This window comes from Tupaia chinensis, unplaced genomic scaffold (genome assembly GCF_000334495.1).
Source record: "Tupaia chinensis unplaced genomic scaffold, TupChi_1.0 Scaffold000159_1, whole genome shotgun sequence".
NCBI classification, from domain to species: domain Eukaryota; kingdom Metazoa; phylum Chordata; class Mammalia; order Scandentia; family Tupaiidae; genus Tupaia; species Tupaia belangeri.
Genome location: NW_006159630.1, coordinates 6356083 through 6368987, shown reverse-complemented (window position 1 = coordinate 6368987; position 12905 = coordinate 6356083). Strand labels below are relative to the sequence as shown.

The window sequence follows — 12905 nt, the reverse complement described above, 5'->3', positions numbered from 1 at the left end:
AGGGTGGGGGTAGGGGGGGAGGAGCAGGGGGGCGGCTTGCTGGATGTGGCTCTGGGCCTGGGTGCCCCATCCCTGCCTGCCCCACCCATGCCTCCCTGGGAGCCACTGAGACGGGGAGCAGCCCGGGAGGCGGCCCTCCACTGGACTCCCGGCATTTCTTTGGTGCCTGTCCTGTGGGGTGGGCTTTGGCTTTGGGAACTGAAGTGACCCCCTGGTGATGCCCCCAGATCCTGAGGGACACCTTCGCCGAGTCCTGCACCCGCATCTCCCAGGATGAGCGGCGCAAAATGAAAGTCCTGCTGGGTATGGGTCTGGGGCTTGGAGTCGGAGTCTGAGTGCCGGGGCTGAGCCTGCCAAGAGGGAGCGGCCTGGAGCAAGTCCCGGGGGGCTCCCCTGTGTGTGCTGTGCTGAGGACAGCCTGGGCACCAACCCCCCCATCCGCAGGCAACTTGGAGGTGGGCCTGGACTCCCTGGCCACCGCTGAAGACAGCATTAAGAAGCGCATTGTGGTGGCGGCGCGGGACAACTGGGCCAATTACTTCTCCCGCATCTTCCCCGTCTCGGTCAGTGGTGCTGGGCATAGAGGGAGGCCAGGCGCCCGTCCAGTCCCAGTGCACACAGGCCTGGCCCTCCGCAGGCAGGGCACGAGGTGGTGTGGGTGCACACGCCAGTTGAAGGACAGCCTAGCTGCTGGCTCTGAGCAGCTCCAGGGCATCGTGGGTGGAGCAGGGCGCAGGAGGAAGTCTGTGACCCAGCCCGGTCCCGGCAGGGTGAGAATGGCAGCGACGTGCAGCTGCTGGGAGTGTCCCACCGGGGACTGAGACTGCTCAAAGTGACCCAAGGGCCCAGCTTCCACCCTGACCAGCTGAAGACACTCTGCGCATACAGGTGGGCTGGCGAGAGAGGGGTGGGGTTGGTGGGGTGGGTGGGGGGAAGCCTCGGCTCACACCCGACCTGGTGCACAGTTTTGCCGACGTGCTGGGCTTGGAGTGCCAGGGAGACTCCACCTTGGAGCTGCGGCTGAAGGGCGAGCAGCTGGTGCTGCACTCCGCCAGGGCGAGGGCCATCAAGGCCATGGCTGAGCTGTTCCTGACCGAGCTCAAGAAGGCAAGCTCTTGGCGGGGTGGGGGCTCACTGCTGTGTCCCCGCCTGGTTTCCTCTGGGAACAGGCCTGGGCGTGGGTGCTGGGTGGATTCCAGGAGGGTGGGCAGCCCAGCGAGTGGTGGGCAGGCCCCTGCTCACGCGCTGCCTGCAGGACTCGGGCTACGTGGTTGCCCTGCGCAGCTTCCTCACCGACGACTGCAGCCTGCTCAGCGTTCACAGCGGGGACCTCATCAAGTTGCTACCAGTGGCCTCTCTGGAGCCAGGTAGTCCTGAGACGGCAGGGGGCAGGCACAGGGAGGGCGCCAGTGGGCAGGGTGGCTGAGCGTCTGTCCTGGATACCGTCTAGGCTGGCAGTTTGGCTCCGTCGGGGGCCGCTCCGGACTCTTTCCTGCCGACATAGTGCAGCCGGCTGCTGCTCCCAACTTTTCCTTCTCGCCGGAGCAGAAGAGCAGCCGGCGCCACAGTCAGTGGGACAGGGCCTCGGAGGTGAGGAAGACGGGCGAGGCGGAGACCCAGCCTCACTAGGAGTCGAGGAAGGAAGGGGGCGATGTCTCTGGAGGCTGCTGGGTGCAAGGACTACTCTGCTGCCTGCTTCCTGTGGCCTGGGGACAGTGCCCTGCCCGCTGCTGTCCTCTCTGCCCTCTCCTGATTTCTTGCCTTGCCTCCCCAGTAAGACTGTACGCGTCTGCGGGCAGGGGCTGGGTCAGGCCCTCTCATGTTCCACATGGTGCTCAGGCAGTCACGCACACAAGATGCTTAATAAACGGTCTTGACTTCCCTGGCTTCTGATGTCCCTCCTCTTGGGTCTGGCTGGGGTAGGACGGGTCTAGGCAGGATCTCTAGGACCAGTTAGGGGGCACTCAGGTGGCACCAGATTTCCTGTGCTCCCAGCACCCCGCCCGCCCCCGGAGCCAGGGACACAGTGAGGACTCGGAGGCCACCAGTCTGCCTTCCTCTGTGGCCTACATGTCTCTGTCCACCAGCTCTCACAACTACACCATGCAGGAATTTGCCCTGTGCTACTTCCGGAAGCCTCAGGCCTTGTGAGTGACTGGGCTAAGCCCTGTGCCCATCCGTCCTGAGTTTTCCCTAAGGGAGCACCCACTCGAGGCTCCCACTCGGTCACCCAGCCAGTGTTCACAGAACCCTTCCTGCCTGGCTGGCAAAAGCAGGGCTGTCCTCCCCCGCCCCACAGGCTGGCCCAGGCAGGTGGAGGTGCCGAAGAGAAGGCCGCGGCCAGCCTGGTGCAGTTCAGCAAGGTGAGGGAGTGCTGGGGCTGGCCTGCAGGTCTGCTCTCTGACCCCGTGGGCTCCAGACCCACAGCCCGATCTCTTTGGCCGCAGGTTCCCATCCAGGAATCACTTACCAGTCTTAAGGATGAGGACTTGAGCAGGCTGGCCGTGGTGAGCTTCCAGGGTGAGTGGCCAGGAGCTTTCTGCCTACAGTGCCTTGCACCTAGGAGTCAGTCCCCTGGTGTCCTGGAGCCCTGCCTGGCTTGCCCAGTTTGCCAATCCAGGGAGGTAAATTGGTGGTTTCTATGCTCCCATGACTCCCACCAAGTGCTGTGGGGTGCATGTGGTCTGGGGCTGGAGGCAGTAGCTGGTCCAGCGGCCACTGTACACCGTGTGTGGCCCAAGGCTCTGGGCCTTAGTTCCTCCTTGGTAAAGGGCAACTACACGGCTGGCCCACCTGCGTTTTCAAAGGCCTCGAATGGCAAGTGAAGGTCCTGGCCAAGGCCAGGACCCGGCCCCGGCCCCGGCTGGCTCACCATGCTCATTCTCCTGCCTGCAGCTCTGATGCAATTTATGGGGGACCAGCCCAAGCCCCGGGGCAAGGACGAGATAGACCTGCTCTATGAGCTGCTGCAGGTAAGGACGAGCAGGATGCTGGGCATTAGGGGTCCTGGCCCAAGCCCGAGTGCCCGTTCCTGGGCTCCTGCCTGGGCCCCCATGAGGCCAACGTCCCTTGGTCACTATTCCTTCAAATCATTCGAAACAGCATGTTTATTCATTGAAGAGTTTACCCGCTCGGTGGGGTGGGCTAAAGCCATAGGAAGGGATGTGATGTGTCTGGGATATGCTATTTTGTTTTTGTTTTGCGAGAAAAGTTGAACTATTTTTGATAACAAGAGTAAACAGTGAAAAATGCAAAGAAAAAAAAAAGGCCCGCGGCCACTGTACACCGTGTGTGGCCCAAGGCTCTGGGCCTTAGTTCCTCCTTGGTAAAGGGCAACTACACGGCTGGCCCACCTGCGTTTTCAAAGGCCTCGAATGGCAAGTGAAGGTCCTGGCCAAGGCCAGGACCCGGCCCCGGCCCCGGCTGGCTCACCATGCTCATTCTCCTGCCTGCAGCTCTGATGCAATTTATGGGGGACCAGCCCAAGCCCCGGGGCAAGGACGAGATAGACCTGCTCTATGAGCTGCTGCAGGTAAGGACGAGCAGGATGCTGGGCATTAGGGGTCCTGGCCCAAGCCCGAGTGCCCGTTCCTGGGCTCCTGCCTGGGCCCCCATGAGGCCAACGTCCCTTGGTCACTATTCCTTCAAATCATTCGAAACAGCATGTTTATTCATTGAAGAGTTTACCCGCTCGGTGGGGTGGGCTAAAGCCATAGGAAGGGATGTGATGTGTCTGGGATATGCTATTTTGTTTTTGTTTTGCGAGAAAAGTTGAACTATTTTTGATAACAAGAGTAAACAGTGAAAAATGCAAAGAAAAAAAAAAAGTTCATTCCTCTCACATGAGAGGGACAGCACGCCTGCAGGGTCTGAGACGGTCACCTCCCACAGCCTCGGCCAGGCCTGGGTCACGCGCACGTGCGTGCCTGGCTTGCTCAGGGAGGTCCCTGGATGAAAACCCACCTTCTCGTGGAAGGGAGGGGGCAACAGCTCGGGGGCTGCTGGTGCGCGGACTGCTCTGCGGCCCTCTTCCTGTGGCCGCGGGGGCAGATGCGCAGACCAGCGCGTTTTGGCACTCTACCACCCCCGGCCCTCGGAAGTATTTCCTGAGCTATTACACGGCACGTGCCAGACAGGCTCAGTCCCTGGGAGGAGACGTCCACACGACATGATGGGTCTGGGGGGGAAAGGTGCTAAGCCGCCAAGAAAGGAAAAAGCGAGTGGACAGCAGAGAAGGCCCAGGGCAAGACACCTGCCGGAAGTGAGAGAGAGCCATGTGGACATGAGATGGGGCATCTGGGCAGAGGGATGCAGGTGAAGGAAGTGGTTTAAAGAGGCCAGTTGGGGGGCCAGCAGTTGGCATAATGGCTGTCACTGCTGTGTCACTGGACTCCCACACAGTTGACCACGTTCAAGTCCTGGATCCGGTGGCTTAAACTCACGCCAGGCGCATATGCGTGCATGCCCAAGATCCCGAGAGGAGAATGGAGAAGGGATTGTGGCGTGACCATCCCCCCGGAGGGTGATCTCTCACTTTCTGTCTCTCTCTTTCTGGCGAGCGCATGCGCCCTAAAGCAAAAACCTCTCCAATAAATAAATAAATAAATAAAGAGGCTAGTTGGGCTATTCAGTTGCTGAGGGAGACAAAGGCTGAGAAGTGACACTGGGATGTCACTTTGACTCCACCCCAGCCCCTCGCTGTTGGCACCCTTTGAGGGCCCCCTGCCACCCTCCCCCAGCGCCCCTCCCACCACCGCTCAGCTGCCCTGCCCTTGTCTTCCTGTCCCTGCAGCTGTGCCTCAAGGAGGAGAGCCTCAGGGATGAGATTTACTGTCAGGTCATCAAGCAGCTCACAGGACACCCCCAGCCGTGAGTGGGCACTGGTGGGCTGGGGGCCCCAGGGGCAGCGTGGCATGTGTCCTGGCCGGCCTGACACCCAGGCTCTCGGCCCGCAGGGAACACTGTGCTCGAGGCTGGAGCTTCCTCAGCCTCTTCACAGGCATATTCCTCCCGTCCACCACGCTGCTGCCCTACCTGACCAAGTTCCTGCAGGACGCAGGCCACAGCCAAGGTGTCTGGGACGGGGAGCGGGGAGGGGCTCCCAGGGCTAGGGAGGAGCCGGGACCCACCTGTGACCCGCCTGGCTTCTCCGCAGAGCTGGCCCGGAGAAGCCAGGAGCACCTGCAGCACACAGTGAAGTACGGGGGGCGCAGGCAGCTGCCCCCTCCCGGCGAGATGCAGGCCTTCCTGGTACTGGGGTGGGCAGATGGGCATTCTGGGACTCCCCGGGCGAGGTGGGGCGGTGTGCACAGGGGAGCTGGGAGCCCCACCCACCGGTAGATTGACTCTCAACCTCCCTTGGCAGAAAGGGCAGGCTGTCCGCCTGCTTCTAATTCACCTGCCCGGAGGTCTGAGTTACAGGACAAGTGTCGGGACTTTCACGGTGAGTGTAGGCCACCAAGGCAAGAAGACACAGGCCTCAGCTCTGTAGCCCCATCTTCACGGCCTTGTTCACGTGGCCAGGTGGCAGCTGACGTACTGGAGGACATGTGTGGGCAGATGGGCATCACGGAGCCCCAGGAAGTGCAGGAGTTCGCCCTCTTCCTCATCAGAGGGGAAGGTGAGCCCAGGGAGAAAGGGTGGCGGCCGGCTCTGGGAAGGTGGCTTCTCCTCCCGAGCTGAGGCGGTTTCTGTGCTGGGGACACGGTGGGGCGGGGCCAGCTGTGGACCTGGGCTCCCGGTGCAGGTCAGCTGGTGCGGCCCCTGCGGCCCCACGAGTACCTCGGCGGCCTGCTGGCGGACAGAGATGCGAGCCTGCACAGCCGGCGGCTCAGCTGGGAGAGCCCGCTGCACTTCGACAACCCCACCTACGTCAGCACCCACTACGGCCAGGTCAGAGCTCCTGCGCCGCCCCGCGGGATGCCGCTCTTGGCACTGCGTGGGTGGTGGCAGGGGTGTGCGGGAGCCCAGGAGCCCCCGGTGCTGGAGCTGTGGGGAACGACTGCCCCTCACACCCTACCCTCAGGTGCTGCGGGACTACCTGCAGGGGAAACTGGTGGTCAGCGCCCAGGTGGACGTCCAGCTCGCCACGCTGGCTGCCCTGCAGCACCTCAGCAAGGCCAGCAAGAGCCCCCCTACAGAGTGCGTGTGAGCTCACCCCGATGCCCTCCCCATCACCCCTGTCCCACCTCAGCAACCCCCAAGGTCAAGGGTGCTCAGCTTGTGCCCTTCCTGGCCCTGGCCAGATCGTCCTGGGCAGTGGAGGCCGTGGACCTGTCCCCCATCCCAAGCCTTCTAGGTAAGGGCCCTGGCCTCATCATGTGTATGGGCCCCCAGTGTCACCCACAATGGGCACCAGTTCAGTCACTTGACACTCAGGGCATGCCCAGCCACCTGTCAGGTGCCCAGGGGTCACAGTCAAACCAACCCAGGCTGTGCACCCCAGGCGAGACGTGCTGGCGTACATCCCGAGGCCGCTGCAACGGCAGGTGGACGTGACCGCCATGAGGAGTGCAGTGGGCCAGGAGCTGGAGCGGCTGCATGGGCACGGCCCCCAGGAAGCTCGGGTCAGCTTCATCGGTGGGTCTGAGCCTGAGGGGGCTGCTGCGGTGCAGGCGGGAGGCCCAGGAGGGAAGAGGAGGATGGAGGACAGAGGTGGCATCTACAGCTGCCCTGCCCCTCTCACCTGACCTGGGGGGCAAGGGCAAGCCCCAGGCCCCAATGGTCAGCCCTGCCCTCCCCCACCCCAGAGGCTGCGAGCCGGCTGCCCCTCTTTGGCTACACGGTCTACGTGGTGCTGCGGGTGAGCAACCTGGTCCTGTCTGGACACGCCCTCCTGGGGCTCAGCCGCCAGCACCTGATCCTCATGGACCCCAGCTCCCAGGTGGGCTGGGCTCTCGCCCAGTGCTTGCCCGGGATCCCTCAGCCATCCTGTCCCCACCTACTAACCCCTTGGCGGAGAGAAGCCACGCCCCGCTGTCTCGGCCCCCAGGTACTGTACTGCTCCATCGCCTTGAGGGACCTGCAGCGCACCCACCTGCTCAGTCCCCAGGAGCCAGACGGGCCTCCTGGCCTGGAACTCAACTATGGCTCTGCTGACAGCCCCCAGACCATCTGGTTTGAGCTGCCGCAGGTGAGGGGCTGGGGCTTGGACCACCCTGGCATGTGGCTGCGGTGGGAGATGTCTGGGGACCCCACCCTAACGTGGCTTTGCCGGGCAGGCCCAGGAGCTGCAGAGCACCATCATCTACCTGCTGGACAGTGGCACCTACTCGTAGCTCAGCCACCACTGAGCGGTGGGGACGGGCGGAGACGAGGCCTCTCCCTGTCCCATCTCTCTCAGCTGGGGTGTCGTGGGTGCTGTTGGGTCACTTTGGTTTGGCCCTCAGAGCCTGACTGCTCAAGAGCCTGCCCAGCTGGCCTGCGATGGTGAAAGAGGAGCCTGCTCTTGGGGCTGGGGTGGTGGCTGCAGGAACCCGGCTCGGATCTGACGCTGCCTGCCCGGGGGAGATGCCCACTCAGCCCCAGGCCCACCCAGCTCCGTACTAGCATGAGCCCGGACCTGGGAGGGGCCGCTGCTTAGGAAATAAAATGGAGAGAAAAGCGTGCGCGCACGCATCAGCACGAGCAGGCCTTTATTCCTCCGGTCAACGCTGCAGCCCGCCTGGCCTTCCTGAGCAGGAGCGGAGGCAGGGAGCGGGCCTGGCTCTTTTCACGAGCTCCGTACCATGCCAAGGCTGGCGGCTGGCATCTCGGGAGGGCGGTGAGCGGAGGACCCGAGGCTGGCAGGGGCTCCCTGAGTAGGCCCTATAACCTGGAGAGGTAGGCTTCGCCCCTGGCTAAAACGTATGTACAAGAGGTGCAGGGGCCGCTCCTTCCCCGGCGGCAGCCCCACCACTTACCACTTTCCACCTGGGGATCTTGCCCAGAAAACCCAGCCATAAAGACCAGGAGAGGAGGAAGGCCCCAGAAAGGACTCGGGCTTTGTAAGCAGAAATCGGAGGCTGACCTCTGGCCTTGAGCTGGGAAGTGTTTGGGACCGTCCTCAGTGTCAGATGTGACAGGAAGCAGGAAGGGCCCTGAGGAAAGCTGAGGCCCTGGGCATCTGCAGGCCTGCCCGCTCCTGGATGGGCCCAGGCTGGCCCATGATGGGATCTGGAGCTGGTCATCTCTGTGGGCCATGCAGGTCACGCCAGTCAGCTGTACTCTCGCACCGGGCCCGGCCGTGGAAAAACTGCTCGATGAGGTCCTGGGCATCTTCTTTCACTGCAGATTCAGGGTGAGGGGCTTGTAAGAAGGTTCAAGTTGGTCTCCCCCCACTGACCTCCCCAGACACCCCAGCAGTGGCGTACTCACCACTCCTCCCAGGAGAGGTTTTCCGTGTCAGCAGGTGTGAGAGGTGGCGGGCGAAACCTTTAAATAGTTCCTGGAAGGTGGCAGAAGAGAAGCAGAGAGGATTCCTCCCCGACCCCGGAGACAGCTCCAGCCTCCAGCCTCGCCCAGGCCTGGCCGGGACCGCGCCGGCTGAGCCCTACCTTAGATGCAAACTTGCCGTCCCTGTAGAAGGGCGTCAGGCACTTGACGACGACACTCGCGGCCTCCTTCAGGGAGGTGCCAGGGGTTGAGGGCTGGCAGGGGTCTTGACCCGAGGGGTTCACGGTTTCCTGGTCACTGGCCGAGACGTTGGTCTTGACCTCGGCTAAGATGGAGGGCGTGGCTGAGGGGCGAGGCCTCTTCTGAGCCTGGCTCTCTGGGTTCTCCTGGGTGGGGACACAGTGGAAGGTCACTCTCAGGCTCCCGTTTCCTGGCCCCAGCCCCCACTCTGAACACTGGGCCTTGGTTCCCCCATCATAGAGCTGCCTGTCCTTGGAGGCTCTGTGATCTCGGCCACCTGGCATGGGTGGCCGTGGCACCTCCTTGCTCCTCCAGCGGGCTCCCTCCATCCCTGCCCATCTGTGCTGGGGTGTGGGAAGAAGCAAAGGCTTCCCCTGGTGCCCTGGGCGGGGCCGAGCCGGCACCAGGCTAATGCCCGGGCCTCCCCCTTGCCAGTACCTGCAGGGCTCTGGGCCGCTTGCCTGGCTGTGTCTCCTCTGGGGGACTGGGTGGGGCTCCAGGGGGCCCGTGATCTCTGAGTGGGCAGGTGCTGGCCGGAGGGAAAAAAACGCATCAGCGACCCAGGGACCGGCCACCTCCTCGGCCCACACGGCCCAGCAGAGTCCGGCTCGGCTTATGAAGGATGCCACACGGCTCCAGAGGAGGCCCAGCTACTGTGCCTTACCCCAGCCCTTCCCCGGAGCCCTCCTTGGTCTGGGAAGGGGCTCCAGCTTCCTCGTCTGAGCACTTCTTGGAGGAGCTGGTGCCTTCTGCCCCGGGGACCACAGAGGGCGGGGGTGGGTTTTCTGCCCTTCTGCAGAAGCGGGCAATGTTCTGAGAGTCCTTGAGGGCCGCCGCGGCTAGGAGCTGCTGCTTCTTCTTGGTGGGGGCCTTGGCAATGGAACTGCTCCCAGAGGGGCCTTTCACTCTCTTCCCAGGGGAGTGCCCCCCACCGTGAGCCCTTTCTCCAGGGGCCTCTCCTCTGGGCCCAGAGAGGGGCTCACTCCTGTCCTCATCCTCGAGGCTGAAGGGCCGGCTGGGGGCCTCATGCTCCCCTCCCTGCGTGGGCAGAGAGGCTTGCTCGTCGGTCCGTGTCTTCTCCATCAGCTCAGAGGCCGTCCGGAACGGGCAGGAGCCTTTGGGGAAACCAGCTCCTATCCGCTTGGGTTTGAGCTGTGGGAGGAGGATGGGTCACACTGCCTGGCCCTTTCAAGGGCACCTCCCTGCTGGATCGGGTCAGCGCTCTCAGGAGTGCCAGGGAGTCAGCGGGGACCCAGCATGGCAGTCAGGCTGAGGCAGGCTGCAGAGGTGCAGCAGCCGAGCGGGCTCTGGGTCTCCCTGGGGGCACCCTTGGGTCAGGAGAGGGCAGGAGGCTGTGGGCTACCTGAGGCTCAGGGAAGTGGGGACTTCTAGACTCGGGTTTGGGGGAACCCCAGGCCGCTGCTCACCGAGTACACCTGGGAGGCCGGTGGGATGTCATACTCGCTGGGTTCCAGGCTCTCAGCCTGTGCACTGTGACCCTTGGCGCCACCTCCCTCGGCGTAGAGCTGCCTGTCCCTGGAGGCTCTGTGGATCTCGGCCACCTGCGCAGGGACAGGCCGCAGCTGTGGCCCTTTCCCTCTTGGCAATGAAGGAGCTGGGCACTGGGCAAGTCCGAGGCCTCATGGGGCAGGTAGACACCCCTCCAGCTGCTGAGATGTGGCCCCACCCCTGCGAATGGCCCCCCGAGGTGGGACTGTGGGGGGGGAGCTGGCAGCACCCAGCCTGCCCACCCTGTGTGGGGCCCACCTTCTTCAGCACGCTGGCCTTGTACAGGTTGGCCGCCTTGGCGTTTCGGAACATCTCATGTTCCAGCTCCACAGCCTCGGCCCGGAGGTCAGCTCTGCAGGCAGGAGTGAGCACAGGGGGCTGGCGGGCCTCGCCCTGCTGAGCTTAGGGCACAGGGTTCCGACTAGAGCTATCTGGGCGCCCTGTGGCCTACTGTCCCTCAGCACCCCCTGGCAGCCCGAGCTGTGGCCGCTGGCACCCCCCACAATAGGAGGGGTCACAATCTGGGAAGGGGCTGCCCCACCGGCCGGGGTGCACGTTCCTGTAGTCCAGAGGATCAGAGCGGTGAGCCCTCCTCCTCCTCTGTGACCCCAGGGCACTCACCCCTCGGCTGTGCCCATCGCCTGGCGGTTACTGCTCAGCGCCTCCTCCAGGAGCCCCAGGCAGTGTTCGCGGGCCTGCCGTGGGGCACGGAAGTTAGTGGCGCAGCCCGAGGGGGAGGGCTGGTAGGGTGAGGGGCTGCCCATCTCTTACCTTCACCGTGAGCCTGGGAATCTTCCTGCTGGAAGCCTCTCTCAGGGGACAGTCTTCATCTGGGAGAGGAGGGACCGTCCTTCCACTCATCTGCTCGAGTCCCGCCCCCGCCACACCTACAAGCCAACCCCCATCCACGCCTGAGACAGTCCACAGGCCCTCGGGAACATTTCTGTACTGACCTGGGGGGATGAACTCTTCTGCCTTGGGGTCTTTACTCTGGAAGAGCAAACGTGAAGGGGCCATGAGGTGTCCTGCCCTCCCATCCAGTGCCAGGGAAGCAGCTGGGGGTGTGAGCGGGGAACCACTGGGACCCCGTGCAGGCCATGGAGCCCCTGCCATGTCCCCGCCCCCCTCACCTTGCGCAGGCTCATCTGCTTCCGATAGAAGAGATTCCATTCCCGCTTGTGGGCCTCATCTGTGCCCTCGTCCCCACTGCCTCCAGAACCTTCGTCGTACCTGGGGACAGGCTGGTGTGAGCACCCCCTGACCTGGCACCTGCCCTCCCGCTCATGCCACTGGTGGGGCACTAAGTCCTTTTTTCTGGCAGCTTGGGGCAGCCCTGAGGTCAGGCCCCAGCATGGCCTTCAGGGCAGGAGGTGGACTACAGCACTGGCCTCAGCACCAGGAAATGAGAGACTAGTTCCTGTGGGTTGGGGGCCCCTTGGTGCCACAGCCTCTCACCTGCTAAAGCCCCCGTAGCCCCTGCGGCCTCCCTCATACAGCTCAGGGTCGAAGCCACTGCCCAGGGAGGGTGCGATGCAGGTCTTGTTCCAGCCGCTGCTGTGCTCCAAGGCGCCCAGCTGCCTCCGCACGGCCGCAGGGTTCTGGCAGTGGTCGCAGCCCTTGGCGCAGGCAGGTGGTGCGTCCCCAAAGTACTTGGCAATGGCAGCGTGGCGGCACCTGGAGCAAGTGGTGTGGCAGAGGCGAGGGGTGAGGACCTGCAGCCGCCTCGCTCTGTGCCTATACCATGCCAGGTTTTCCCATGCCTCGACTGGTGCCACCTGGTTCTGCCCATTGAATAGGTGAGGACGCTGGGGTCAGGCGCTGTCCCAAGGTCACAGAACACACGGGGTACGCTGCGAGCCAGGAGGTCTAGTTACTCCCGTCCTCTGGCAGTGGGGATGTCCTGGGAGGAGTCAGGCTCTGGCTGCAGACGCTGGCCTGGCCACTACCGCTGTTTCCAGGGGGAACATCTGATCTGAGGAGCCTCCGCGGAGGTGTCCGAGTGCACTGTGACGTAGAGTCGTGTCACTGTCATTCCTGCCCGCCCTGAGGAGGAGGGATAAGGGACAGCAGGGCAGGCTGCTCTCCTGGCTCAGGACCCTGCTCTGGCTCGTGATCTCCTGGTGGCGGGCACAGCGAGCCTGTCCAGGCCCAGCGTGCACTGTGTGACCCCGGAGAGAGCTGGTAAGCAGGCGGCCCGACTGCTCCAGGCACCAGAGTCACAGTACGGGCTTTGGCCAGGCAGGTGCGAGCTCGGCCAGGTCTCACCATCTTCTGCCTTGGCCCTTCCGTGGCCCTCACAGGATCGGCCTCTGTTTGGGGGGAGCGGCTCTAGCTGGCCTGTGAGGCTCTCTTCTTCTCAGGCTGGGGGTGGCCATTAACCCTCAGGGCAGGTACAGAGGCCCTAGGAGGGCCTGAAGGGCCAGCAGCACCCTTATGAATAGCCACTGCTGCCGCCCCGAATGTGGCACAGAGTGGAGCCCGCAAGAGGCTGGAGACTGCCTGAGGTGCCACGTCCCAGGGACAGGGATGGCGGACCTCAACGCTCTAACCGCAGCTCCTGCCCACGTGAGCACTGCCCAGTGCTGCGAGAAACCGTCAGGGGCTGAGGCCCCAAGGTGCAGGCTCACAGACAAAAGCTGACGGGACCAGCAGTTAGCGTAATGGCTATGTCGCTGAACTCCCATGTCGTTGACTGTGGCTCAAGTCCCGGACCCGGTGGCTTAAACTCACACCGGGCACGTGTGCGTGCGTGCCCAAGATCCCGAGAGGAGAATGAAGAAGGG

General features: G+C 63.6%; 2 protein-coding genes across 4 annotated transcripts in view; one reads left to right on the top strand and one right to left on the bottom strand.

The window, feature by feature from the left end:
• The window catches only part of MYO15B (myosin XVB), a 42485-nt gene extending 34958 nt beyond the window's left edge, over positions 1-7527 (top strand). The window contains exons 53-70 of the mRNA XM_027770814.1: positions 966-1107; positions 1256-1367; positions 1451-1590; positions 1996-2147; positions 2300-2363; positions 2448-2520; positions 2896-2972; positions 4793-4869; positions 4956-5071; positions 5156-5250; positions 5366-5443; positions 5524-5620; positions 5747-5892; positions 6026-6141; positions 6446-6579; positions 6750-6883; positions 6992-7132; positions 7221-7527. Coding sequence (XP_027626615.1) covers positions 966-1107; positions 1256-1367; positions 1451-1590; positions 1996-2147; positions 2300-2363; positions 2448-2520; positions 2896-2972; positions 4793-4869; positions 4956-5071; positions 5156-5250; positions 5366-5443; positions 5524-5620; positions 5747-5892; positions 6026-6141; positions 6446-6579; positions 6750-6883; positions 6992-7132; positions 7221-7277 — 1951 coding nt within the window. The 3' untranslated portion in view covers positions 7278-7527. The remainder of the gene's footprint in view (positions 1-965; positions 1108-1255; positions 1368-1450; positions 1591-1995; positions 2148-2299; positions 2364-2447; positions 2521-2895; positions 2973-4792; positions 4870-4955; positions 5072-5155; positions 5251-5365; positions 5444-5523; positions 5621-5746; positions 5893-6025; positions 6142-6445; positions 6580-6749; positions 6884-6991; positions 7133-7220) is intronic.
• A 90-nt stretch (positions 7528-7617) lies between these two features.
• The window catches only part of RECQL5 (RecQ like helicase 5), a 39584-nt gene continuing 34296 nt past the window's right edge, over positions 7618-12905 (bottom strand). For 2 of the 3 annotated variants that reach the window (XM_006145811.3, XM_027770786.1), the window contains 12 exons: positions 11578-11796; positions 11253-11352; positions 11076-11112; positions 10894-10952; positions 10744-10817; positions 10381-10474; positions 10041-10175; positions 9278-9765; positions 9052-9142; positions 8535-8759; positions 8356-8425; positions 7618-8265 (listed from right to left, as the gene is read on the bottom strand). In XM_006145811.3, the coding sequence (XP_006145873.1) occupies positions 8165-8265; positions 8356-8425; positions 8535-8759; positions 9052-9142; positions 9278-9765; positions 10041-10175; positions 10381-10474; positions 10744-10817; positions 10894-10952; positions 11076-11112; positions 11253-11352; positions 11578-11796 (1693 nt within the window). In that variant the 3' untranslated portion in view covers positions 7618-8164. Of the gene's footprint in view, positions 8266-8355; positions 8426-8534; positions 8760-9051; positions 9143-9277; positions 9766-10040; positions 10176-10380; positions 10475-10743; positions 10818-10893; positions 10953-11075; positions 11113-11252; positions 11353-11577; positions 11797-12905 lie in introns of those variants that run through there. The other variant, XM_006145812.3, reaches the window with a different exon arrangement.